At 57.0% G+C, this 25,000-nt stretch overlaps 9 protein-coding genes and 2 non-coding genes across 11 annotated transcripts in view; 7 read left to right on the top strand and 4 right to left on the bottom strand.

Annotated features, from left to right (window-relative positions):
* The window catches only part of PTSG_03097 (uncharacterized protein), a gene marked incomplete at both ends in the record, with an annotated part of 3,665 nt that extends 3,312 nt beyond the window's left edge, over nucleotides 1-353 (top strand). Inside the window, 2 exons of the mRNA XM_004995629.1 lie at nucleotides 1-102; nucleotides 288-353. The exon at nucleotides 1-102 is cut by the window's left edge and continues 13 nt beyond it. Coding sequence (XP_004995686.1) covers nucleotides 1-102; nucleotides 288-353 — 168 coding nt within the window. The remainder of the gene's footprint in view (nucleotides 103-287) is intronic.
* A 449-nt stretch (nucleotides 354-802) lies between these two features.
* On the top strand, nucleotides 803-6,364 carry PTSG_03096 (ABC transporter). The gene is made up of 3 exons (XM_004995628.1): nucleotides 803-2,645; nucleotides 2,925-5,224; nucleotides 5,477-6,364. The coding sequence occupies exons 1-3, from the start codon at nucleotides 1,045-1,047 to the stop codon at nucleotides 6,133-6,135; spliced, it is 4,560 nt and encodes a 1,519-aa protein (XP_004995685.1). The 5' UTR covers nucleotides 803-1,044; the 3' UTR covers nucleotides 6,136-6,364.
* Nucleotides 6,365-6,532: 168 nt separating this feature from the next.
* Nucleotides 6,533-10,099, bottom strand: PTSG_03095 (uncharacterized protein; the record flags this gene model as incomplete). Its single annotated transcript, XM_004995627.1, has 6 exons — nucleotides 6,533-7,804; nucleotides 8,047-8,130; nucleotides 8,356-8,786; nucleotides 9,010-9,180; nucleotides 9,441-9,813; nucleotides 10,076-10,099. The coding sequence occupies 6 exons, from the start codon at nucleotides 10,097-10,099 to the stop codon at nucleotides 6,533-6,535; spliced, it is 2,355 nt and encodes a 784-aa protein (XP_004995684.1).
* Nucleotides 10,100-10,544: 445 nt separating this feature from the next.
* On the top strand, nucleotides 10,545-14,009 carry PTSG_03094 (uncharacterized protein). The gene is made up of 8 exons (XM_004995626.1): nucleotides 10,545-11,421; nucleotides 11,630-11,733; nucleotides 11,936-12,006; nucleotides 12,138-12,235; nucleotides 12,514-12,603; nucleotides 12,862-12,975; nucleotides 13,110-13,241; nucleotides 13,537-14,009. The coding sequence occupies exons 1-8, from the start codon at nucleotides 10,615-10,617 to the stop codon at nucleotides 13,606-13,608; spliced, it is 1,488 nt and encodes a 495-aa protein (XP_004995683.1). The 5' UTR covers nucleotides 10,545-10,614; the 3' UTR covers nucleotides 13,609-14,009.
* Nucleotides 13,799-15,986, bottom strand: PTSG_03093 (uncharacterized protein). Its single transcript, XM_004995625.1, has one exon. It carries the CDS (start codon nucleotides 15,814-15,816, stop codon nucleotides 14,185-14,187), a length of 1,632 nt encoding a protein of 543 aa, XP_004995682.1. The 5' UTR covers nucleotides 15,817-15,986; the 3' UTR covers nucleotides 13,799-14,184.
* Nucleotides 15,987-16,027: 41 nt separating this feature from the next.
* PTSG_20081 lies at nucleotides 16,028-16,100 on the bottom strand. The gene has a single exon. It is a non-coding gene; the product is annotated as a tRNA-Val (tRNA).
* A 170-nt stretch (nucleotides 16,101-16,270) lies between these two features.
* On the bottom strand, nucleotides 16,271-19,367 carry PTSG_03092 (uncharacterized protein). Its single transcript, XM_004995624.1, has 5 exons — nucleotides 19,219-19,367; nucleotides 19,028-19,087; nucleotides 18,054-18,779; nucleotides 17,271-17,749; nucleotides 16,271-16,620 (listed from the first exon to the last, which is right to left on the bottom strand). Exons 1-5 carry the CDS (start codon nucleotides 19,312-19,314, stop codon nucleotides 16,356-16,358), a joined length of 1,626 nt encoding a protein of 541 aa, XP_004995681.1. The 5' UTR covers nucleotides 19,315-19,367; the 3' UTR covers nucleotides 16,271-16,355.
* Nucleotides 19,368-19,403: 36 nt separating this feature from the next.
* On the top strand, nucleotides 19,404-20,891 carry PTSG_03091 (uncharacterized protein). Its single transcript, XM_004995623.1, has 4 exons — nucleotides 19,404-19,593; nucleotides 19,876-19,956; nucleotides 20,196-20,392; nucleotides 20,699-20,891. Exons 1-4 carry the CDS (start codon nucleotides 19,462-19,464, stop codon nucleotides 20,721-20,723), a joined length of 435 nt encoding a protein of 144 aa, XP_004995680.1. The 5' UTR covers nucleotides 19,404-19,461; the 3' UTR covers nucleotides 20,724-20,891.
* Nucleotides 20,892-21,011: 120 nt separating this feature from the next.
* Nucleotides 21,012-21,083, top strand: PTSG_20080. Its single transcript has one exon. It is a non-coding gene; the product is annotated as a tRNA-Glu (tRNA).
* A 24-nt stretch (nucleotides 21,084-21,107) lies between these two features.
* Nucleotides 21,108-24,668, top strand: PTSG_03090 (uncharacterized protein). The gene is made up of 4 exons (XM_004995622.1): nucleotides 21,108-22,086; nucleotides 22,364-22,580; nucleotides 22,975-23,337; nucleotides 23,507-24,668. Exons 1-4 carry the CDS (start codon nucleotides 21,122-21,124, stop codon nucleotides 24,398-24,400), a joined length of 2,439 nt encoding a protein of 812 aa, XP_004995679.1. The 5' UTR covers nucleotides 21,108-21,121; the 3' UTR covers nucleotides 24,401-24,668.
* Nucleotides 24,669-24,837: 169 nt separating this feature from the next.
* Nucleotides 24,838-25,000, top strand: part of PTSG_11964 (ubiquitin carboxyl-terminal hydrolase 12) — a gene marked incomplete at both ends in the record, with an annotated part of 8,839 nt that continues 8,676 nt past the window's right edge. The window contains one exon of the mRNA XM_004995621.1: nucleotides 24,838-25,000. This exon is cut by the window's right edge and continues 3 nt beyond it. Within this exon, the coding sequence (XP_004995678.1) occupies nucleotides 24,838-25,000 (163 nt within the window).

Raw genomic sequence — 25,000 nt, 5'->3', positions numbered from 1 at the left:
ACGACGATGCGTACGCTGCTGCTTCGGTTGCTTGGCAAAACGGACAAGAAGCCCGAACACCGCTATGAAATTGACGTTCCAACAAAGTTTGTGTGTTACTCGGTGAGTTTCCTCGAACGCAACTGCGCTTGTCCTGTGTGTGAGCGAGGGGGATGGCTTTGCAAACATTCATGCACCGCGCGGTTCCTCTCACACACTTGTCACCCCCCCCCGCCACACACACACACACACGCACACACGCACACACACACACACGCACACACACACACGCACGCACGCACGAATAGTGCGTTGGCTTGGCAGCAGTTATCCTTGTGCCGAAGATTTTCGAGCTAATTGGCCTGCATGCGTAGCAGCAGCAGCAAACAACAGCATCACTTGTCAACTCGTTTGTTTGTGCATTCCGCTTGTTTACCTGTGGTTGGTGGCCTTTGGGTTGGCATTCTGTATGTTACACAACATTACATAGTTTTCACTCTCCGTCATTCCACGCACACACACACACATACACACACACACACACACACACACACACACACACACACACACACACACACACACACACACACACACACACACACACACACACACACACACACACACACACACACACACACACAATCCGCCGGACCAGCCCACGCCGCACACCATCACATGACGCGAGCCAACTTTGGCTGCCCAAACAATTTCGGAATATTACACGAAGATATCCACAACAATCCATGCGGTCAGATGATGCGCCGCCCAAACTTCGTGATGCACTGCGTCATTCTTGCGCTGAACAACAGGCTGCAACCACACCACCACCACCACCACCACCACCACCACCGCCACGTGTGTGCTTGTCACAGCAACATTCAACGGCTTGGCTTGCTTCACTTGTTCCAGCACAGGGAGACGCTCGCTCCTGGCTCATAGCCACTTTGCTGGCTTCATTTATTTCTCTCGCACAGACAGGTCACGTGTAGTGTACACTGAAGACTCACCCAAGCAGCCAGTGGACAAGCAAGCAAAGAACACACACACACACACACACATCCAGCTATGGCTGACATGGGTGAAGTGGAAATCATCAATGTGGACGACTTCGTTCCCAGCACCCCTCGCATTGACCCGGGCGAAGACGACCAAGGTGAGCGGGATGCAGAGACAGAGGAGGAGCAGGAGCAGGAGCTCGAGGAGCTCCACAACGCCTCCGTGGACAGCTTGCTGCGCCTCTCCAAAGGGCCAGTGTCATACCGCGCCTTGCTTCGTCGCCTCGCCAAGGAGATGCCAGAGCTGCCGGCCTGCAACATTGAGCTGCGCGGCGTCACGTCCACGGTGGAGGTGCCCGTGGCCCAAGAGGACCACGCCATCCCGACCGTCGCCCGCAACGCCTGGGCCGCCATCAAGAAGCTGGCAGCGATCGGCAAGAAGCAGGACACCCGCTCCATCTACCGCCTGCACGACGTCTCCGTCTCCTTTCCAGCAGGGACCACCACCTTAGTTCTCGCTCCCCCAGGACACGGCAAGACATCCCTGTTGCAGGCCATTGCAGGGATCCTGGACATCAACAGTGGAGAGGTGCTGTTCAACGGCCGCACAGCGGAGGAGTCTGAGGCCCTCGTGCCGCGCCTGGCGGCGTACGTTGGCCAGGACGACGTGCACATGCCGCAGCTCACCGTGCGCGAGACCCTCACTTTTGCTGCGCAGAACGCCAACGTCACCGAGCACCTGCCCGCCGACTCCGAGCTCGTGCAGGAGTACGCGCGGCAGCGGGTGGACCTGGTGCTGCGGCTGCTCGGCCTCACCAACTGTGCCGACACCATCGTCGGCAACGACCTGATTCGCGGCGTGAGTGGTGGCGAGAAGCGGCGTGTCTCCATTGGCGAGCTCCTTGTCACCAACGCCCGCTGCTTCCTGCTCGACCAGTACAGCACGGGCCTCGATGCCTCCACCACCATCGACATCACGCGCTCGCTCGTGGCGTGGGCGCACCTCACAGGCGGTGTCGTTGTCTCCACCATGCTGCAGCCGCCGCCAGAGGTTGTGGACATGTACGATAACGTCGTGGTGCTGCGGGAGGGCCAGGTGGTGTATGCGGGCCCCCAGCAGCGGTTGCGCCCCTTCTTCCAGGACCTGGGCTTCTACTTCCCGCCCATGGACACGGCAGACATTGTCACAGAGATTGTCACGCACCCGAGCAAGTGGGTGCGCAAGTACAGTGCGGAGCACAAGACCCACCACAAGCAGCAGCAGGAGCAGCAGCAGCACGAGGACGAGCGGCTGCAGCTGAAGATCACGGCGGCCATCGAGGGCGATGCCTCCGGTACCTCCGACACCAACGCCAACGCCAAGGCAGTTGCTTCCGCAACTTCGGCGGAGACGGCGTTTGCCAAAAGGCGGCGCAGCAGCAAGATTGTGTCTCCCGATATGACGACCCCCATCACCACCGGGCACATGCGTAAGGCATATGAGGTGGTGGCGGCTGACCTGGAGGCGCATCGCCGCGCGTCACTGCCCGCCACCAGCGACAGCGGTCGCCTCACCAACGAGTTCAGCAAGGCGCAGTATGGCCGACCGTACGCAAAGTCGTTTGGACAGCACCTTATGCTTAGCGTGCAGCGGCAGCTTCGGCTTATGAGCCGTGACCCGCAGTTCCTAGTGTACGTTGGCCGTTGGTGTCTGCGTGCGTGTGTGTGTGTGCGTGTGTGGATGAACCGCTTGTGTGATATGCGCGCTTGCATATGTGTGTGTGTGTGTGGTGTGCGTGTGTGCGCGCTTGTGTGGGTGCGCGTGTGGATGTGCCTGGGTGGCTGCTTGCCTTGCTTTCGTGTCTTCTTTCAAGGGCTTTAAGCACCGGTTTTAGCGCCGCAACTCATCTTGTTGCATACAAACACACATGCACACTGCACGTCATTCCCTCATTCCCTCATTCACCACAGGGCCCATTTGGTGCAGAGCTTGTTCCTGTCGCTGATTCTTGGGTCCCTGTTCTGGCAGTTGAGCACTGCCGACTTTCAGCTGCGCGTTGGCCTGCTGCTGTTCGTCCCCACGCTGCTTGCCTTCAACAACATGGCTGAGGTGCCCGTTGCCATGGCCGTGCGCGACGTTGTCTACCGCCAATACCACGCCGGCTTCTACTCCACCGCCGCTTACACGCTTGCCGTGAACCTCGTGCACCTGCCGCTCGCCCTGGCGGAGTCGATCATCTTCTCCTGTGGCGTGTACTGGATGTCCGGCTTTGTTGAGGAGGTGGACCGGTTCTTCTTCTTCCTGCTCTTCCTCACCCTCGTCGGCTTCAGCACGGCGTCCATGTTCCGCATCATCTCCTACGCCGTGCCCTCCATGGAGGCTGGCCAGGTCATGGTTGGGCCCGCCAACGCCGTCCTCACCCTCTTCTCCGGCATTATGATCACCCGCGCCAACATCCCGCCCTGGTTCATCTGGATCTACTACATCTCGCCCTTCTCCTGGAGCATCCGCTCCCTCGCCCTCAACGAGTTTGAGAGCGACCGCTACGCCGCCGCTGCCCACAACGGCACCAGCGCGCCCACGCTCGGCGAGCTGTACCTCGAGTCGTACGAGCTGCAGTCTGGTGGCGCGTGGAAGTGGTACGGCGTGCTTGCCCTGCTCGTGTACCTGGTCATCATGGTCTCCCTCAGCGTGTGGGTGCTGAGCCGTGGCAAGCCAGACACGAGCCGTGGCACGTCCCGGGTGGAGGAGAAGGACGACGAAAACCCGCACCTGTCGTACACGGACGACAAGGGCGTTGGCCAGCGCGCAGACACGGTCGTCAGCATTGCAGCATCCCTCTCCTCCCTCGACGACGAGACAAACACCGACAGCAGGACCAACGGCAACAGCAACAGCAACAGCAACAGCAACGGGCTGGGCAGCGTGAGCCGGGACCAGCACGCGCTGCCGTTTGAAGAAGCGTCGCTCGTGTTCAAGGACCTTTGCTACGATGTGACAATCAAGAAGGACAAGACGCACAAGAAGGAGACCACCAAGCGGCTGCTGAACAACGTGTCCGGGTACGCGCGGGCCGGCGAGCTGACAGCGCTCATGGGCGTGACCGGCGCTGGCAAGACGACACTGCTTGATGTGCTGGCCCGGCGCAAGACGGGTGGCACCACCTTGGGCAACATCCTCGTCAACGGGACCGTGCCCTCCAAGGCACGGTTTGCGCGCCTTGTGGGCTACTGCGAGCAGAACGACCTGCACGAACCCTTTTCCACGGTGGAGGAGGCGCTGCACTTTAGCGCTGCGCTTCGATTGCCTGCAAGCATCCCCGAGGAGAAGCGCAAGGTGTTTGTGGAGGAGGTGATGGACCTGATTGAGCTGTCGCACCTGCGCAACCGCATCATCGGATCGCCTGGCCAGGAGGGCGGGCTGTCGCAGGGCCAGCGCAAGCGCCTGACCCTTGGTGTGGAGCTAGTGGCAAACACGTCCATCCTGTTCCTGGACGAGCCAACCTCCCAGCTGGACAGCCGCGAGGCAGAGGTGGTGATGCGCGTCGTGCGCAACGTTGCCCGCACAGGCCGCACGGTGGTGTGTACCATCCACCAGCCCAACGCCGAGCTGTTCTCCATGTTTGACCAGCTGCTGCTGCTGGCCAAAGGCGGCCGCGCCGTGTTCCACGGGCCCACAGCCAAGCTGCAACCCTACTTTGAGGCCATCCCTGGTGTGCTGCCCAAGGACGAGCACGTGAACCCGGCCACGTGGATGCTGGATGTCATTGGCGCCAGCAGTGCCGGCGTTGGCGAGGACACCACGGCGGGCAGCAGTGATGGTGGTGATGGTGGTGCTGTCAACAGTGCTGTCGGCCGCAGCGCTGACGATGATGGTGCGTTGCCGCCTATGTCCCCGGATGACTTCCCGCGCATGTACGAAGAGAGCGAGTTGCGGCGCAGCGTGGGCCGGCAGATTGACGTGCTGGTCCGTGCTGCTGATGGTAGTGCCGATGATAAGGCCGAGTCTGTGGACGAAACCAGCATGCGTGCAACAAGCCGCGTGCAGCTGTCCTTCGTCATGCGACGCGCGTTTGTTGCGTCCTGGCGCAACGTGGACTACAACCTGACGCGGCTGGTGGTGATCACGGGGCTTGGGCTCCTGTTTGGCCTGCTGTACCTGCGTGTGAAAGAGGATGACCTGGCTGGCGTTGTCTCCAAGATGGCCGGCCTCTTCTCCACAGCCATTTTCTCCGGCGCTATCAATCTCCTCACAGCCATCCCAGTCATCGGTGAGTGAGTGTTGTGCGTGCGTGTGTGTGTATGTATGTGTGTAGGTTATGTGTTAGTGAGTGTTGTGCATGCGTGTGTGGGTTGTGTGTATGTTGTATGTTGTATGTGAGTGAGTGTTTGTGTTGTGTGTGCGTTGTGTGAGTGAGTGTATGTGTTGTGTCAGCTGCTGTGTTTACGGTTGCAGCTTGGCTTTATTCACATCACTCACGCTCGTGTTGTCCTTTCCCCAATTCTTTTCCCTTGTATTGCAGTTGGCCTCCGTGCTGTGGTTGCGCGCGAGCGTGCGGCCAACATGTATGCTGGCTGGATGCACAGCATTGCCATGGCGCTGGCGGAGTTCCCGTACCTGATCGTGTCCAGCCTGTGCTTCCTGTGCGTGTTCTACTTTATGGCATCGCTCAGTCTGGACGGCGCCACCCTCATCCTCTACTTCCTCACGCACATTGTGCTGGCGTTCCTGATGGTGTTTATCTCGCACTTCTTTTCCAACCTGTTCCCGACAGCGGAGACGGCGACGCTCGCTGCCTCCACCGTCATGTCCGTCTCCTTCCTGTTTGGCGGCCTCTTCCTCCCCGGCCCTGCCATGCCGGATGGCTACAGGTGGATCTGGCACGCAAACTTCATCAAGTACGGCCTGAACGCGTTGGTGGTGCCCCAGTTTTACTGTGACGACGGTGCCGGCACCGGCAACAGCAGCATGCTGAGCGGCAACGCCACGTCCTGCCCCACCATTGACCTGGTCACGCCTGACGGAATTGAGGAGGTGACCGTCTCCAACTATGTGCAGGACTTCCTTGGCCTCGACTACGATAACCGCTGGGCGGCGTTCTTTGCTGTTGTGGGCTATGCTGTTGGCTTCTGGATCTTCTCCTTCCTTGCTGCCCGCTACATCAACCACGTCAAGCGGTGATCTGGTGATGATGTGGTGATTGTTGTCATGCGGTATGTGGCACCGGTGCACTGGTTGGTGTTGCTAACCGTTGCTGAGTGTGTGTGTTTGTGTTTGTTGACGACACCGCATGCACGTATCGTGTGTGTGGCGCGAGAGGGAGGCTCAAAGGACTTAATGACTGCTTGCCCTGTTTGAATGAAGACCAGCCGTTGACGCAGTGATGCGAGGATAAACAAACAACACCCTGCGCCAAGAAGAAGTGACGGGGCGGGGGCCGGGTTGAGGGAAGACTCAACCAACAACGACAAAACAGGAAAAGAACAGACCACGAGAAAAGACAGCAGCACACAACCCACCAACACCAACACCATACACGCACACACACACACAAGTCCACTCAACCCACACGTCAAGTTCAGAAGTACGCGCAAGCAATGTGCTGCATAATGTTGCGCAGCAGCTTTGCTGTCTCCTCCTTCTTCTCATCGTCGCTCTTGTCCTGCAGTGCTGCTGTCTCCTTCTTCTTCTCATCGTCGCTCTTGTCCTGCAGTGCTGCTGTCTCCTTCTTGTCATCGTCGCTCTTGTCCTGCAGTGCTGCTGTCTCCTTCTTCTTCTCGTCATCGCTCTTGTCCTGCAGTGCTGCTGTCTCCTTCTTCTTGTCGTCGTCGCTCTTGTCCTGCAGTGCTGCTGTCTCCTTCTTCTTCTCATCATCGCTCTTGTCCTGCAGTGCTGCTGTCTCCTTCTTCTTGTCATCGTCGTCGCTCTTGTCCTGCAGTGCTGGTGTCTGGTCGTCGCTCTTGTCCAACTTGGCCAACTTGGCCTCCAGCCACTGCAACAGGAACGCCTTGCCCTCAAGCAACCGGTACATGGCGGTGGAGAGAGAAGTAGAGGAGAATACGTATGCAAACAGCAGCGATTCCCAATCCAGAACAACGTCTGCAGAAATCGCTTCTGCGTCGTGATGCAGCAGCCACTTGCGAGGGCGCTCCCGCAGCTTCGTGGAATAAGATTCGGGAAGCTGCGAACCCGCCTCGCGCAGGAAACCAAAGTCGACGATGCAGCCGTTGCGCAGGATGTTGTGCGAGCGTATGTCGCAGTGGCATAGATCCCGTTTCGACAAGCGGAGGAGGTACTCAGCAGCGGCCGCAAGCCCCGCTTTGTCCTTGATACCCGTGCCATGAAGCGCCTTCTTGCCGTCGGTGCTCTTGCGATTGCTCCTTCTTTTCTGTGACAAATCGGGACAGGCAAAGACGGGGCGTGACCGTTCGTACACTTCCACCTTCTTGTGTGGATAGAGCAATTGCCAGCCCTTCACTTCCCTGGCAGCCTCCTCAGCAGCACTGATGCGGTGGCCGCCGCACACCTTCAGCATCTTGCCATTCACCATTGCAACCGCTGCTGTATCTTTACCGCCTTTGTAGACGCACATCTTGTATCTCGTGGCAACTTTGGCAGACCTCGCCCGTGCTGCTTCGGTGTCTGCACGCTGTTGCTGCCCGTCCTTGCCTCTGGCTGCTGTGTCAGTGTGCGTGGCTGCCTTGTCGCGCTCTTCCTCATTCTGCACATCCCCATTAGCGCTGCCGCTGCTACCGCCGTTGCTACTTGTGTTGTTCGCACCACCGTCAGCCGCGGATGACACATCGTCGTCTTCGTGCTCCCGAATGGAGGTGAGACCGCTCCCCTTTCCCTGTGCCATGGCGTATGTGTGTGTGTGTGTGTGTGTGCGAGTGCGGAAGTGAGTATCATTGTTGATTGTTGAAGGAAAGAAAGACGGTACATGCACGCACACAGGATTTGTGTGTGTGCATATGCGTGTGTGTGCGAGGTGTACCATGATGGCAGAATACCAAGGCAGCAAGCGAGCAAGACAGCAAGAAGACAAGAAGACAACAGAGTAAGTGGGCATCAAGTCACTCCTGCTATGGGTACCTGGGCAATGGCGGAAATCTTCTCGTAATGCGCCATGTGCTCTTCGTCAAGCAGCCACTCAATGACATTCCCGAGTTTCTCCAACTAAAGTCCACAGCACAGGAAACCAATGTGAGCGCAGCGTCCAACGAGAATTAGCAGTATACAAGGCAACAGCCAGTCGACAGCAACTGCACAGATGCACGTGCAGGATCATGTGTGCGACACACACACACACACACACACACACACACACACACACACACACACACACACACACACACAATGCACACCCCCCCTTCACTGTTCGCACATGCGGTGGCAACTCACTTTGGTGTCGCCAAGTTTTGTGTGGAGGATGCTGGGAAAGGCCTCGCGGCCGTGCACCTCATCGCCCAGCGTGCACGCGTACACGGACACCTCATCGTTGCAGACGGTGATGGCAAAGGGAAACAAATACCCCTTCAACTTACGCCACTGCGGCCCCGCAGACTTGATGGCCCGTGATGCGTACTCCAGCACCTGCGCCTTGGCAGCATCCTGCGTCGGCTCGCTGCCATCGGTCTTGAGCTCAATCAACAGCGGGTAGAAGTCAAGGTTTGACATCAGACGCACAACATAGTCGGCGACAACAGCGGGGTCAGTCTCAAATGATGCGTGACTCTTGACGTCCACTTTTGCATCACCACACGCCCTGATGAGGGGCGCTTGCATGCGGTCGTTGAACCGCGTCTCCGGCGTGCAAAACACGCCAGAAAAGCCTGCAGTGCGGTGGGCATGCATGGTGCAGCGTCGGTGTGAGCGACAGAGAGGTATTCCCTTTCAGTGCCAGCACACCCGCGCACGAGTGCCAAAGACTCAACCATCATGCATCAGCACCGACACACAAACACACACACACACATGCCACGTTCTCTCGTGGAAAGGACGCTCACATGTACACGTGTACACAGCAAGCAATCACATGCTCGACAACGACCTTACCCGTGTTTGTGCCCTCGTCGACTGCGTCTTGAAACCCCTCGTTGTGCAGGTGCCAGTCTCGGCACAAGAGCTCGGCAGAGAACGGCTGCGCATAGACTGTTCTGTGGGCCGAGTCCTTGTTCTTCTCCTTCTCCTTGGCAGCGCTGCTGGGGGTTACGCTTGACTTCAAATCTGCCACGAACCACATCAAACAGCCAATATGAGTTCAAAACAATCTGCCAGCAACGTGTCAGTCAACCAGAGCACTCAAGCGCAGGGCCGCTCGCAGTAATCTAACAACACCGATGCACACACACACACACACACACACACACACACACACACACACACACACACACACACACACACACACACACACACACACACACACACAAGCATCAGCTCATTTGGTAACACAGCCGCACATGCAAGGCAGAGTGAGACAGGCGCACCTTGTCGAAACTGCCGTTGCTCTTCGGACAGCCCTTTGCGTGTCACATTGTCAAGCTCCAGAAGGAACCCTTCCGCAACCTTCAAGGGCACCTGTGGCGTCAGCGTCTTTTTCTCATCAAGCACACTGCGGACTTGCTTGAGCAGGTTCTTGATGTTTTCCGTGTAGGGCTCCTCCAGCACGCTGTCGACATATTGCTGCGCCTCAGATTTTGGTGACACAGGAGAGGCTTTGAGCTTGTACTTGGCGGCGATTGTTTTGATCTGCTCGACATCAGTGCAGTAGTCTGAGTCGGGGCCTAGCTGAGCGTCCCTCAAAAGGTTGTTGTACTCGTCTGTTGCTGCTTGCAAATATGCGCGCGCAAGAACGCCAGCCTGAAAGCAAGAAGGGCGGGTCGATTGAACGAAGCATAGCAGGCGCCCACAAAGTGAGATTATGGCTGGTGTGCACGTGGACACTTTGGCGCCAAGAGGGTGTTGATGATGTTTTCCGACCGCACACATGCACACACACACATGCACACGTATAGACACACAAGCACATACATACACACATACACACAGGTGAACACACTCACGCATACACAGGTGCACACACTCACACATACACAGGTGCGCACATGTACATGCACATAACCATACATGCGTCTTCTCGGCACATTGTTGGCAGGCTTGTCATGAGCTCAGGCTCTTTGGTTTTCCCCCTTTCAGAGCTGGACGTGGACCCAGCGGCGTTGTTGCTTGGCACCTCCCCCTTGCATCGTGCATCATGTGTGTGTGTGTGTGTGTGTGTGTGTGTGCATCATGTGTGTGTGTGTGTGCATCATGTGTGTGTGTGTGCAGGCGTACATGTGTGAGCAACTCAAAAAGCGCGCGCATTTGTGCTAGCACACAATAGAGCTGGCAAGTGTTTCGACAACAAGTGATGCTGGGCCGTCACTATCATACACGCTGTGTGCTGCAAGAAGACACGTTGAATGTATCCCTCGCCCGTCAACGAAGGAAGCCCTCACTCACCTGCGACGACATCTTCGCTGCTTCAGTTTGTTTGGTGGTTTGAATTTGCCTGCATTCATAAGCGAAAATTATTTATGATGCACCTCAAACGTCGTGCACTCTGGTGTCCATTATTGATGACACCCCACAACCACAACAACGACGACGACAACGACGACGATGGTGCATGTGGACATGCTGCTGCATGGTGTACTGGACAGTGCAGATGTGCTGACCCACCTTGCGCCGTGGTTCTATGCGCTGTCGCGGATCATCTTTGCCGATGCGATTCGGGAGGACAGCGCCCATGTGCGTGTGGTGCTGAAGGCAGATGCACCGGTCCAGTCGTTCCTGCAGTACTACAGGGACTTTTCCGCCTCCTCGCTGGTGAACGGACCATGTACCGTCACCATCGGCGCAGTCACCGGCGCCCCAGCACACCAACAACCACAGCAGCACAGGCAGCAATCAGCAAAGGATTCGCGCGAGAGGGAACCAAAGCGGCCCACGCCACTGCGAGCGGGCAGCAAAGCACAGGCTGGTGGCACTGAGGGAGCAGGTATGCGGCACACGCAGGAGTCGCAACATCAAGAACAGCCTGACATGGAGCACGTGCGCGTTCCAAGCGCTGAAGCGCTGGCTCACACACCACACCCCCATCAGAAACAACAGCAGCCACAGACACAGCAACGACGCACGTGGGGCAGTGGAGGAGGAGGAGGAGGAGGAGGAGGAGACGGCCTTGTTATTGATCAGCAGCATCGCCTGCTGCAGCGCGAGTCTCCGTTTGCGCCCGGGGCGGAGCGGTGCCCCATCTGCTTGGAGCTGCTGTGGGATGACCGGCAATGTGTGGCCACCACGTTTTGCGAGCACAGCTTCCATGCAGAATGCCTGCGCAAGTACGTGGATGCCACTTGCCCCGTGTGTCGCAAGACACAAGTCATGTTTGACGATCAGCCCCGATGCCTCCAGTGCCACGCAACCAAGGTGTGCTGTACTTGTGGACGTGTGCGTGTGTGCATGTGTGCGTGTGTGCTTTTCTTGTGCGTGTGTGTGTGTGTGCGTGCTTTACTTGCGTGTGCGTGTGTGCGTGTGTGCGTTTCTTGTGCGTGCTGTGCATATGTGCGTGTGTGGCCCGTACTTATGCTTCTGGTTGTCTCTTATTGCACCCCCATGCACGCATGTTGACGTGTAGAACTTATGGATGTGCCTCAACTGCGGGTTTGTCGGCTGTGGCCGGCGCCAGTGGGATGGCGCTGATCCCAACGCCGCAGCGCAGTCAAGACAACACGCGCTCGAGTACGCCCAACACGCGTGCTCCTTTCTTCTCGTGGGGCTGTGAGACATCAACGATGATGATGATGATGATGATGATGATGATGATGGTGATGATGATGATGATGATGATGATGATGATGATAATGATGATGATAATGATGGTGGTGGTGGTCTTCTGCATTGCCGTCACTAACGCTCGTGTTGTCATGTTTGGTGTTGTCAGGCATTATCTCCAGACTTCGCACGCACTCGTACGACAACTGGACACCGGTCGAGTGTGGGACTACAAGCAAGGTGTGTATGTGCGTAGCTGTGTGTGTGTTTGTGAATACGCGCGCGTGCTTGCTAGCAGCCACCTGCCACCTTCATATGCCCCTCTCATTGCCTCCCATCGCCTACCATGGCACATTCGCGCCCATCATCAGACTCCTACGTTGGCTCGACAGACGCTGTTCAGTCCAGCGAGGCTGCCGATGTCGTCGATCCCCGCGCCGCCGAGAAACAGGAGTCCCTCCAGCTCGAGGTTTGTGAGTGTGAGTGTGTGCATGTGTATGTGAGTGTGCGTATGTGTACTTGTGTGTGTACGTGTATGTGAGTGTGAGTGTGTGCATGTGTATGTGAGTGTGCGTATGTGTACTTGTGTGTGTATGTGTAGGTGTGCGTATTTGTGGACATTATATGGGCATGCGTTGTATATGTGTGTATCTGCGTGCTATCTCTGTCTGCATTCTGTGCGTAGCAAGCAAGCGGGCATGCCTTCATCTCTTCCTGTCTCGTGTCTCTGCCTGCTTGCATGAGCAGTATTCACTGCTGATTGCACAGCAGTTGGAGGAGCAACGCGCTCTGCTGCAACAGCGACTTGGCGACACCCAACGGATGGTTGACGAACAGGTGGGCACTCAAAGCCTTGTCTTTCTGTCAAGCAGTACATGCGTGCTTGCGCGCTGTGAATGTGTGTGTGTATGGGTGTGCGAACAAATGACGTGCGCTTACACACACACACACACACACACACACACACACACACACACACTCATTCACTCATTCATTCACTCACTCATTCACTCACTCATTCACTTACTCACACACTCACACACACACACACACATTCACCTCGCCACGTCCACCCCACCTGACGTATTGTTGCAGCTTGGGTCACTGCGGCGGCGCGTTGAGTCGCTGCAGAAGGAGCACGACGAAACCGTGTCATCTCTGTCCGCCACAACAGCCACTCTCAAGGCACACGCAGAACGAAAGTCAAAGGTGCGTGTGTGTTTGGCTTATTGTGCCGCTTGGGTGCTTGTTGTTTGCGAAAACATCACAACTCACGGAACCTTCCATTCGCACACGCACACACACACACACACACACACACACACACACACACACCCGAGCAGCTACAGCGCGACATTGAACGCGTGCGAGCAATGCAGCGGGAAGAAGAGGAGTTTCTATCCTCTCTGCGCACGGCGCTGGAACCAAGAGCCACCGCCGTTCAAAGTCCATCTGATCGCGCAAAGCAGACAAAGGTGTGGGCCCACGACACGCATGTGCTGAGTTTGTGGCCTTTTGCACAGAGTCTGAATACGGAAGGGAGGGAGGGGCGGAGTAAATGTTGTTTGTTTTCCTGATGCCTTTCTTCACACACACACACACACACACACGCACGCACGCACACGCACACACACACACACACACACACACACACACACACACACACACACACACACACACACACACACACACACACACACACACGCACGCACACACACACACACGCACGCACACACATACACACACACGCACGCACACACATACATGCAGAGACGCCAGCTTGAGGCGACATTGGCGCGATTGGCTGCACAGCGCGATGAACTCATGCAGAAGCTGACCTGAAGTGAAGTGATGTGATGTGATGTGATGCGGCTTGCTCCGGCGCAACGGTACATGCTGTCGACACCAATGCCACAGTGCCACACACATGTTACATGTCGTTACGACACATGCATGCTTGTCATGATGCGAGGTGTGCCACCTGTTCCTTTCGTTAGATTATCACTTGACTGTGCAGGGAGTGTGTGCTGCTGTTATTCTGTGTTCCCCCTTGTTGTTGCGCTTCATCCCTATTTCCTGATTGCCTGTACGCATTGCATTGCAATTCAATGCAATGCGTGTTATTGCTGGTTGTATGGCATTGCGTGCGCGTGTCGAAGTTGCTTGTACAGAGCAGAGCATCTCAGCCTTGATGCGGGTTACACGTAAAACCATACACACACGCGCGCGCGCGCAAACCAAGCAAGCAGGAAGAAATGCAGTGCGAATCACACACAAGAGGACGAGAAGTGCAAGCGACACAGACACAGACACACACAACACACACACACACACACACACACACAGTCACACAGACACACAGACACACAGACACACCCCACGCAACACACACAACACATGGGTGCACACGCGCGCACATCAGGCGCTGTGTTCGTTGACATAGTCGGTGATGGCGGCGACAATGACGTCGGTCTTGTCCGTCAAGTCAACGTTTGGAAACTTGTCGGAAATGGCTGCTTTGACCTTCTTCTTCGTCATGGTGGAGAGATCATGGCCCTTCAGCGTTTCAAACACCGCATCACGGATGTGCTTGTCGGTGGGTGAGCTGCCGCCATCACCATCGCCACCATCGTCTTCGTCTTCGTCTTCGTCCTCCTCCTCGTCTTCATCATCACTGATCGCCTTTGCTTGCTGCTTCTTGCCAGCCTGCTTTGTCTCCTTGGCTTCTTGCCCATCGTCACCCTCATCATCATCGTCCTCATCATCATCGTCCTCATCATCATCGCCCTCAGCATCACCATCTTCTTCCTCGTCCATGGACTTTGTTTCCTTGGTCTGCTTCTTCTCGTCCTCTTCTTCCTCCTCACCCACATCACTGTCATCGCTCACCACCTGCTCATTGGAGAGCGTGCTGCGAATGCCCTTCGTTGTGCTTGCCTTCCTTCCGCCCGCCTTCTTGCCGCCAGGGCCACCGCTGCGCTTGCCCTTGGTTGACACCGCCTTCCTCCCGCGCTTGCTGGCTGGCGTCGTGGCCTTGCTCTTCTTCGCTGGTGACTCGCTTGCCTCCTCGGCCAGCCGCCGCTCCAGTGCGGCCGCGTCCTCGTACGCCTGGCGCTCGTCGCTCGCCATGCCGTCCCACTTGCTGCGCAGGGCCTGGTTCGTCTCCACGATGCTCGCCTCCGGGTTGTCGCGGCGGTAGGCGGCGATGGAGTCCTTGAGAAACAGCTGAAACGCAGACAGCGGCTCCTTGGCTGCGCCCGTGCTCTTGCGCTTGGCGGACGTGGTGCGCGGGGACGAGGCAGGTGCCTTCTTCTGCTGTTTACCCTTGGTGCTCCCCTTGCGCGCGGCCTTCTTCTTTCTTTTCTTCAGCCCCGCGGCCGAGCCGGAGGGCTTGGGGTTGCTGGCCCACTCCATGATGGTGTCCAAGATCTCGTCCTTTTTGCCTGTGACGGAAATGTCCAGGCCTTGGCACAGGTCCTTGAGCACCTTGAGAGGCTTCTTGGCAAGATGGTCGCGGCGTCGTTGGCGCAGCATGTCTGGCATGTCCTCCGGGAAGCCGCGGAACTCGCGGATACTCTTCTTGCGTGCATTGCGGGTGCCCGGCTTGCCATACAAGAAGCGGTGGATCTCCGTGAGCTGGTCGGCCTTGTGCCTGGTGAGGAACGCCTCGATGACCTCGTTGCTGCCCAGCGGCTCTGCGCTGCCCTGACCTTGCTCGTTCTGTTTTGGTTTCTTTGTCTTGGCTTCCTTGCTCAGCTGCTCAAGCAGGTTTTGCGGCTTCTTGCGTTCCCGCTTGCCCTGAACGATCAAGTTGGCCTCAAACAGGGGCACATCATCGTCATCCTCATCACTGTTGCTGTCGTCGTTCTTGTCGTTCTTGTCATCGTCGTTGTTGTTGTCGTTTTCATCGTGACCGTTCTCGCCATCAACGCGCACCTCCTTCTTGGCCTCAGCCGTGGAATCTTGGTCGTCGTTCTGTGACGCTGGAACCGCCGGCACCTCTGCCTTCGTTGTCGCTACTGTCGTCGCCGCGTCAGCCGTGTCACCCATGTCTGGTTTGGAGTGCAGTGGAAGACTGGTGGTGGTTGGTTGTTGTTGGTGGTTGTTGTTTGGCTTCTGTGCACGGTTCGTTGGTTGTTGGTGGGTTTGCCTCGCTCTCGTGGTGGTCAGTGGCGCCAAACACGCAAAGCAACAAAGCAAGAAGAAGAAAAAAAAAAACACCCAAGAAGCCAACAAAATCGGAGAACAAAAAAAAATCGAGTGATTCTGGCCGGGATCGAACCGGCGATCTTTGGTGTGTAAGACCAACGTCCTCACCACTAGACCACAGAATCATACCAAAATTTTGGCAATCATTAGAAAACATAAACGCAAGTTGGATGTGTGTGTGTGTGTGTGTGTGTGTGTGTGTGTGTGTGTGTGTGTGTGTGTGTGTGTGTGTGTGTGTGTGTGTGTGTGTATGTGTGTGTGTGCCTGCTTACGTGCATACAAGGGCATGTTCGATTACGGCGTTTAATGATAAGTCAAGGTTCAAGAAAATAAAAGAATGCCGCCACCACCGCCAGCAACAACAGCAAGCGTGGCTGTGATCACGACAGGCGGGTTGACTTGATGGTGGTCCTGGAGATACCGGTGCGGCTGCCGCTGTCCTTTGGAATCTCCTTGACGGCCTCCTTGACCACGCCGCGCCGCTTCTTCTGCGCGCGCTTGTACTTGTTGCGCTGGCGAATGCGCGGGTTGCGGTATTCCTTCTTGCGCGACGGCAGCAGGCCCTTGTTCTTCTGGATGGCGTACGTGATGGCGCGCGCCCCGTCCTCGCCCTGCCCAAGCCGTGCCTTGACAATCGCATCCCGCCTGTGTGTGTGTGTGTGTGTGTGTGTGTGTGTGTGTGTGTGTGTGTGTGTGTGTGTGTGTGTGTGTGTGTGTGTGTGTGTGTGTGTGTGTGTGTGAGTAAAGAGATGAAATGAAACGCCAAATGGTCAAAGCAAAGGAAAGGAGGGGGGAAGAGGGGAGCTGAAGGAAATAAAAGGGATCACGCACTGAGGACAACTCGCAAAAGCAAGAGTAGAGGGAGAGAGGAGTATCAACACGCCAGTGCGATAGCTGCTGGTGAGACAGCACAGCAGCAGCAGGCGCGGCAAGCACACAAGACAAGTGTGCAGGCCGCAACAGCACTGGCGCGAAGCCGACATCGAAAAAATATGGCAGTCAATGTTGCGCACGTTTGACCCCCGAAGCTTATGTGACAAGAAAACGCAACGGGCAACACTAGTGCGCGTGATTGAGGGGGGGGGGAAGAGGGACAGGAGGGGAAGGGACAAGAGCAAGGAGCGAGGGGAGGGGGAAGGAAGGGAAGGAAGAGGAGGAACGACGAGAAGGAGGGGAGAGAAGGAAAAGGAGGAGAAAAGAGAAGAAGAGGAGGAGAAAAGGCAACGTCATTCGACGCACATGTAAATACACAAGCACACACACACACACACACACGCAAGCACAGAGACACGTACTTTTGTTGCTTGCGCTTCTTCTTGTCCTTTGCCAGCTTTGCTGCCTTCTTGTACAGCTTGAGTGCCGCCTTGTTGAGGGCGGCTTCGTCCAGATCCTGTCCTCCCTCCTCGTCCTCGTCCTCCTCCTCCTCTGCGCTCTCTTCCTCTGCCAGCATCGCCTCTGCCGCTGTTGCGGGCACGGGTTCCTCCTCCGCGTCCTCGTCCCCGGATATGACGCGTGCCAGCCGCTCGTCGATGGCTGCCGACGACGTCGCCTCCAGACCCGTCCGCAGCGTGCTGCACGCCGTGTAGCTCGGGTGCGACTGCCGCAGCGTGCCCTTGGCCTGCGCATAGATGAGGTACAGCACGTTGGTTGTGTAGGCCGTGGCCAGCTTGTACTGGAAGACCACGTACTCTGCCCACTGCGGCAACTCGGCCGCCTTGGACAGCTTCTGTATCCGCTGATGCAGCGGCTCAAGCACCTCCCGCAATCGCACAACCTGGCGCAACAAGGGGGTTGGGAGTCTTGGGGTGAGAATGATGTGCAGGGAGGCAGCGAGCATGGTCAATGTAGGGGTGATGTGTTACAAGTGAGAGAGGAGGGTGGGGAAGAGAGAAGGGAGGGAGGAAGACCACAGCAACGCTCAAAACCGCTGAAAGGCGCATGCCCGTGCAAGACCACAGCCAACGCACACCACACACACACACGCACACCACACTACACACACACGCACGCGCACGCACACGCACACACACACACACACGCACACGCACGCGCACGCACACCGCACACACACGCTGTACCTGCTGCTGCATGAATGCAGTGTGTCTGGCGAGCTCGGGAAGAGCCTTGCGCAGCATCTTCATGCGCTGCTTCTGTGTGAGTTGGGAGAGGTCGCGTTCCACGGTGACGGGCTGGTCGTCCAGCGCTTCCAGCGGATGCGCGCCTTGTTGCTGCTGCTGCTGTTGTGCTGCCACGCCGGTCTCCTTGACAGCTGCAGGCAGAAGCGCATCAAAGTCGCCCTCGTCCATTGCCTCGGCTTGCTGCTTCTGCAGTCGCAGGGCCTCCACCTCCTCGTCTTTCGCCTCCTGCAGCTCCTCGTCGTTGTGCTTGAAGTCGTGGTCCACGTAGTTGGTGCCGTAGAACACCTGCTTGTTCGACCCCCAGCGGTTCAGAAACGCCTCCTGCTTCGCCTCGGCGTTCTTGCGGTCCACAATGTCGCCGTGTTGGTTGTACCCCGCCATCTTGTTGATGTAGTCCATGTTGCTTGGCAGAAGCAGGTCTTCCCCCATTTCGCGCAGCATGGCCAGATCCACGCGAGCGCGGCCGTCACTGTCATCCTCGTCGTCACCAGCAGCAGCAGCATCACCATCGTCCTCATCGCGCCCGCCAAAGTCGTAGTCATCTGCAGCAGCATCGTCCTCATCGTCCTCATCCTCGTCATCGCCTTCGTCGTAGCGGTCCAGGCCCAGCACGGCCATGGTATCGTCGTCATCCTCATCACTCGAGGCATTGCGTTCACCGGGGTCCTGATGGTGGTAAATGAGAGCAAGATTGCGTGTGTGAGTGTGAGAGACAGTGAGACAGTGTGAGAGAGAGTGTGAGTGTGTGTGCGTTGCGTGTGAGAGACAGTGACACAGTGAGAGAGTGTGTGTGTGTGATAGGGGCGAGCAAGGGCGCCTGCCTTCGTGCTGTCGGCACACAAAAAGAAGTGTGAGTTGCAGAAGCGAGATTGCATCGCATCATGTCACCAAAAGCACAGCATGCAGCACCACACCTTTTCTCTGAGTGCCTGGTAGTCGAGGATATCTGTGCGCACGAGATCGTCCTCGTCGTGCTGTCGGCACACACACACACACATTCACACACACACATTCACACACACACACCCACACACACACACACACACACACAGCGCAGTGCGTGGAACGTCACACCAAGTCACCAAGTGCTTGTGTGTCCACTCACCGCATCGCCAAACACGCGGCCATACACTGGCTCTTGTTCCTCTGCATCCGCGTTTCCTCCTCTTGACGCGGCTGCGCCCTTGCCTCGCCGGCCCATCTCGCTTGCCTTGCCTTGCCTCTTGGAAAAACCACGTGCACACCAACAGGAGAAAATGAAAACGGGCGGAACGGTGCATTTTGAAGGGCGTATGAAGTGCTGACTCAGCAAAAGCACAACAAAAGCAAACAGCAAGCAGCGGTGGAGATGGACAAGTTGAGCGACAAGCAGCTGCGGGATGGCAAGCTCATGTTTGCGCACTACGACACAGATCACGATGGCAAGCTGAGCCTGGAGGAGGCAAAGGAGGCCCTGGTTGCTCTTGGCGTCACAGTCGACGTGAGTTGCGTGTGCTCTTGTGCGTGCTCTTGTGTGTGTGTGTGTGTGCGTGTGTGTGTGTTGTGTTTGTGTGTGTGTGTGTGTGTGTGTTGTGGATGTTGTGTTTGTGTGTGTGTGTGTTGTGTGTGTGTGTGTTGTGGATGTGTTAACATGTATTTGTTGTGCATGTAGCTGTTGCTTGGACGTGTCTCACAACGCGTGTCTCTCCCCTGTGTGCCCCCTCTCCCCCTTTGCTGCGTGTCTGCACACCACTGGCGGTGGCACTGGTGGTGGATCTCACAGAACATTCACAGGTTTGACCTGCGCAAGACAGGAACGCTTGAGCTGGGTCCATTCCTGCGCGCCGTCGCTCAGGGCTTCGAGGTGTGCCTGTGTATTTTGTGTGTGTGTGTGTGTGTGTGTTGTGCGTGTGTGTGATTGCTGGGCCGTATGCGTGCTATTGCAATGCACTCTGTCCATACTCGTCTTTTTATCTTTGTCCGTGTTGGTTGATAATAATTCATGTCATCACGGTACTCACACACACACACACACACACACACACTCGCACACTGACTCTCTCCCTCTCTCTCTCTCTCACACACACACACACTCGCACTCAGACAACAGAGTTGACAGGGTCACATTTGAAGCTTGCGTTTGCTGATTGGGACACCAGTGGAGAAGGGTACATCACGCCGAAGCAGATCAAGCACCTCATGCAACAGGGAGGCTACCCGCCGGGCATCACAGAGGCCGACATCAACGAGCTCATCCAGGTCGCAGACGACAACGGCGACGGCAAGCTCAGCTTACAAGAGTACGTGTGCAGTGCGTGTACGATGAATAGAAGGGGAGAGAGAGAGAGTGTGTGTGTTGGTGTGTGTGTGTGTGTGTGGGTGTTGGTGCGTGTTGGTGTGTGTGTGTGTGTGTGTGGGTGTTGGTGCGTGTTGGTGTGTGTGTTGGTGTTGCGCTTATCATTCCCATGTGCGTAGTTCGTTGGGCCCGTTGGCAACCGTGTGGTATTTCACACACACACACACACGTTCACACACACACACGTTCACACACACACACACACACACGCACACACGCACACACACATGTGTGCACTTCTGGCTTGCAGGATGTCGCAGTTGCTGATGGGCTGAAAAATGTGTATCCTGCTTCTCTTGTGTCTTTATTTTGTCCTGTTACACAACATGCACCCTTCCACATTTCAACTACTGTCGTCTTGCGCTTGTCTGTGCTGTCAACCCAAGAGCCACAATGCTAGCCTCGTTGGTGCTTGCATTGATGCGATAAATGAATTGAATTGGCGTGCATCGGGTCCAACAACCAAACTGGAATGAAGCACCCAAGTTGACGTGCTGTTGTCAACCACACTACCACAGCTCACTGCTGTATCATGTACGCAATGTTGGCCCACCTTTTCGAGATCCCCCATGGTCTAATGGCTAGGATACGACGCTCTCACCGTCGGGGTCGGGGTTCGATTCCCCGTGGGGGAGGGATCTCTTTTTTTTTTGCTTCGACTCCCGCATCAGCGATGATGACAGTGGCGACAACACTGGCGGTGCTGCTGTGTACATCCACCATTCTCTCCTCCACTTGCAGCAGCACGTCGACGACCGGACACGCCGGGCTGGCTGACTTGCCACCGTTGCTCGAGTTTGCGAATGGCACGGCCGTGTCTACGCTTGGCGCCCTCGCGCAGCGGAAGGAGGAGATCAAAGCGTTACTGACACAATACTTTTACGGGGAGTTCCCGACGCATGTGCCGCCGCTCACTGGGGTGCGACTTGTGTCCAGCGTCCTGACGCATGATGGTGGCGTGAACGACTCCTTTGTGGAGCTCTCGTATGCAACACCCACGGCAAGGCCCACGCGCGTGGTGGTGGAGGTCTTGCGGCCTGTTCGGCACTGCACAGCAGTGAAGCCCTGCCCGGTGTTTATGACACAGACGAACCATCGACGCTGGGCCGTGGCAGGTGTTCTGCGCGGCTACGTGGGCGTCGTGTATCCGGGAGCAGACTCAAACGACCAGACAGACGGCTTTCGCCTCGCATATCCTGCGGCAACCTGGGGCCTAATTGCGCGCCGTGCCTGGCTTGGATCTCGCGTGATCGACTTTGTGGCGAGTGCGCTGCCGGAGGGCAATGCGTCGCAGATTGTCGTCACCGGTCACTCTCGCAACGGAAAGCAGTCCATGATCCTTGCCGCCTGGGATGAGCGCATCACGGCCGTCATCTCCAGCAGCAGTGGCGTTCCGGCCATGTCAAACTACCGCTTCAGTTCCGCGTACACCTTCAGCGAGTCGCCGTCGAGCGGCTGGCCGAGTCCCCCAGACAACCTCAACTGCTCGTGTGTTCGAGACAAGCACGATCCACGTCCCAAGGACCCCAGATGCTGCTGGTGGCTGCCATCGCTCGTGGATTTGGAAGGGAAAGAGAACACCATCCCGATTGATAGTCACGGCCTGCTTGCCCTCATCGCCCCTCGCTTCTTCGCCAGGTGAGTTTGTGTCGTGCCGTGTGTTTAGGTGTGTGTGTGTGTGTGTTGGTGTGTGTGTACAGGTGTGTGTGTACAGGTGTGTGTGTGTGTGTGTGTGAATGTGTGTGTGTGTGTGAATGTATGAGGGTGCGGTGAACTTTTAACCCTTGCTCGTTTCGCCTTCGCCTCCTTTGCTCTTTCATTGGCTTCTCTGCCGCCCCCAATCTTGCATTCACATCCACGTGTCCACGGGTCCATCGTTGCACGTCCTCATTGCTTTCCTTGCGCCGTTGCACAGTGAAACAGCCCACAATGACCCCTGCGAGACGTCGTTTGCCGTGGAGCGGGCGTATGTTGCTGCCAAGAAAGTGTACGCTTTCCTCAACGCCACGGACAAGCTGCATGTTGTCTGGCGACAGGGTCAGCACCATGGCTTTGAGCTAATTGAGAACTACTTTGATCTCTTCGACACTGCCCTCGGTCGCGGGCGACTGTCTCCCAAAGACTTTCCAGAGGTGCAGCCGTGCGCGCGCGCGCGCGCGTGTGTGTTTTCCAGAGATGGGGACTGTATGTATGTATGTGTGTGCGTGTGTGCGTGCGTGTGTGTGTATGGGTGTGTGTGCATGGGTGTGTGTGTATGTGTGTGTGCATGGGTGTGTGTGTGCATGGGTGTGTGTGTGCATGGGTGTGTGTGTGTGTGTGTGTGTGTGTGTGTGTGTGTGTGTGTGTGTGTGTGTGTGTGTGTGTGTGTGTGCGTGCGTGAGGGTATGTATGCGCGCGCGTGTGGGCGTGTTGAGTTTTGTTGTTTTGTGGCTGCGTGCGCTCTTGTGTACGTGTGAAGGTATGCACACTTGCGCTTGCTGAGCTCTCATCCACTTGACATTGTTTCCGCTGCATGACGTGCTGCAGGTGCTGCTGCACACGTTTGATTGGGCGGCGTGGAATGCGACCACACCGTACCAGCCGCCGCCACCTGCCACCGCTGCGCGGCGCGAACGCATTGAGTATGGACTTGGTCGGACCTCCTCACTGCCGGCGGTCGCGTGGAGCCCGGGCGGGGAGTACGGGCTGCTGTACTTTGAGTACATCCAGGATATGCTACGTGAGGGCACTTCATTGTATGGCGTGGATCCTGACACGCACGTCGCACACATGGCAATCAACTTTGGTGCGTATGTACACGGCAACATCTACTGGGACACGAAGCAGATGTCCCCTGGCGACAACAAGTCCCACCCAGCCATTGTCTACCTTCACCCATACTCCTACCAGGTCAGACTGTGTGCGTGTGTGCATGACATACGAGAAACAACACACGACGCACAGCTGTTCTTGTCATTGTGCTGGACAGTAGCGCTCGTAATCCCACAATCCCACGGCACAGGTACTCACACTCTCAAACTCGGCACAACCGCACCATATTCACACACAAACACACTAGGGCGGGTATGTTGAAGACTACCCTCACTCCTCGGAGCCGCTGTACTCCGCACTCGCACGGGCGGGGTACGTTGTGCTCGCGTACAACCAGGCCGCCTTTGGGCTTCGCATCGACGACAAGCGACACTTCTACGACCGCGCGGCAAACGCGGAATGGAGTCTGCTTGGCCGGCTTGTCGCTGATGTCTCCTCTGCTGTCGGCGCCATTGCCTCCAACCAGACGGGGGACCACCCGGATGGCATCCCCCTCAGCGACATGTACGGTGGCCGGCGCTACCCGACTGTTGATCCTTCCCGCGTGTATGTCGCTGGCTACTCTCTCGGCGGCATTGTTGCGCTGTATGCGGCTGCGCTTGATGCGCGCATTGCTGGCGTGGCGTGCGTTGCCGGCATCACGCCACTGCGCAACGCATCGCTGGACCGCACCACGGGCTCGCACGCTCGCCTGTATGAGTGGCACGCCCTCCAGCCACGCCTCGGCTGGTTCGTCACCCATCACGCCGATGGCACTGGTGATGATGGTGATGGTGGTGGTGATGTTGGCAGTGATGGTAGTTCCCACTCATTCTCCTCCTCCGCTTCCTTTGCCTCCTCTTCTTCACCAGACGGTGTTGACGGGGCTGGCGGTGGTGCGCGTGCACCAGTGCTGTCGTCGTTCCCCTACGACTACGACGACCTCCTGCGCGAAATGTCACCACGGCCCGCGCTGGTGGTGGCGCCGCAGCGTGACCGCACCGCAAACGTGCACGCGCTCAACGCGTTACTGTCGCGTGTGGAGGGCGAGTTGCCTGCGCTTACGGTGGAGCGGCCGGATGAGGTGAACATTCTCAACGACGCCATGGTCGCAATCGTGACGCAGTGGGCGCAGCAGCAGCAGCAGCAGCAGCAGTCGTAGCGGCTATGGCGGCAGCCACTGGCGTGTTACTTGAGAAGGGCGACGCACGGCTTGCGTGTGTGTTTGAATGTGAAGCGTCATTCTGTTACCCAGTTACATGCCAGCTCTGGTGTTTGTTATTGAAGAGGCAAGAAGAGTAGAGCACGTGTTACATTACTCTTGCCTTTGCTTGTTTGTTCGCCTGGTCTACACTGCACTGTGACTGTGATGCTATGCTACACCTGTCTGGTTCTCTCATGGTGTGGTGTGGGCTGTAAGGAAAAGGAGGAGAACAGCGTGACATGACATGACGTGAGACAGCGAGACACACACGTGACATGTGATGTTTAAAGTTGTTGTGCACCCACAAACCACAAACCACAAACACCTGAGTAACGGTTGCCTTGCTTGCTTGCGTCAAAACACAAACACAACGCCCACAGGAGCAACCACACACGATGGCCGACGAGCTGTCTGCGCTTGGGGGTCGGCGACGGGGCCCGCTAGCCAAGAAGAAGGGGGGCCCTCAAGGGCAGAAGAAGGGGGATGAGACTAGCAAGGCAGCCGATGATGCCGCCAAGAAGGGCAAGCGCCAGCTGCCCGTCAGAGAACCCGCCCACG

This window comes from Salpingoeca rosetta, assembly GCF_000188695.1.
Source record: "Salpingoeca rosetta unplaced genomic scaffold supercont1.7, whole genome shotgun sequence".
In the NCBI taxonomy this organism is placed as follows: domain Eukaryota; class Choanoflagellata; order Craspedida; family Salpingoecidae; genus Salpingoeca; species Salpingoeca rosetta.
Note: the sequence above shows the minus strand (reverse complement) of the source record. Positions and strands in the feature narration are given on the sequence as shown.

Bases quoted from the DNA above. Each gene is read 5' to 3' on its own strand.
- PTSG_03096 (XM_004995628.1), top strand. From the start codon at position 1,045: ATGGCTGACATGGGTGAAGTGGAAATCATCAATGTGGACGACTTCGTT. The intron at 2,646-2,924 runs GTACGTTGGCCG...CATTCACCACAG, and splicing joins CGTGACCCGCAGTTCCTAGT to GGCCCATTTGGTGCAGAGCT. The intron at 5,225-5,476 runs GTGAGTGAGTGT...CTTGTATTGCAG, and splicing joins CACAGCCATCCCAGTCATCG to TTGGCCTCCGTGCTGTGGTT.
- PTSG_03094 (XM_004995626.1), top strand. From the start codon at position 10,615: ATGGTGCATGTGGACATGCTGCTGCATGGTGTACTGGACAGTGCAGAT. The intron at 11,422-11,629 runs GTGTGCTGTACT...GTTGACGTGTAG, and splicing joins TCCAGTGCCACGCAACCAAG to AACTTATGGATGTGCCTCAA. The intron at 12,976-13,109 runs GTGCGTGTGTGT...ACACCCGAGCAG, and splicing joins ACGCAGAACGAAAGTCAAAG to CTACAGCGCGACATTGAACG.
- PTSG_03093 (XM_004995625.1), bottom strand. From the start codon at position 15,816: ATGGGTGACACGGCTGACGCGGCGACGACAGTAGCGACAACGAAGGCA.
- PTSG_03092 (XM_004995624.1), bottom strand. From the start codon at position 19,314: ATGGGCCGGCGAGGCAAGGGCGCAGCCGCGTCAAGAGGAGGAAACGCG. The intron at 19,088-19,218 runs GTGAGTGGACAC...GTGTGCCGACAG, and splicing joins GCCGCGTGTTTGGCGATGCG to CACGACGAGGACGATCTCGT. The intron at 18,780-19,027 runs GTGTGGTGCTGC...TACCACCATCAG, and splicing joins ACCAGGCACTCAGAGAAAAG to GACCCCGGTGAACGCAATGC.
- PTSG_03091 (XM_004995623.1), top strand. From the start codon at position 19,462: ATGGACAAGTTGAGCGACAAGCAGCTGCGGGATGGCAAGCTCATGTTT. The intron at 19,594-19,875 runs GTGAGTTGCGTG...TGGATCTCACAG, and splicing joins CTCTTGGCGTCACAGTCGAC to AACATTCACAGGTTTGACCT. The intron at 19,957-20,195 runs GTGTGCCTGTGT...ACTCGCACTCAG, and splicing joins CCGTCGCTCAGGGCTTCGAG to ACAACAGAGTTGACAGGGTC.
- PTSG_03090 (XM_004995622.1), top strand. From the start codon at position 21,122: ATGATGACAGTGGCGACAACACTGGCGGTGCTGCTGTGTACATCCACC. The intron at 22,087-22,363 runs GTGAGTTTGTGT...GCCGTTGCACAG, and splicing joins GCCCCTCGCTTCTTCGCCAG to TGAAACAGCCCACAATGACC. The intron at 23,338-23,506 runs GTCAGACTGTGT...CAAACACACTAG, and splicing joins TTCACCCATACTCCTACCAG to GGCGGGTATGTTGAAGACTA.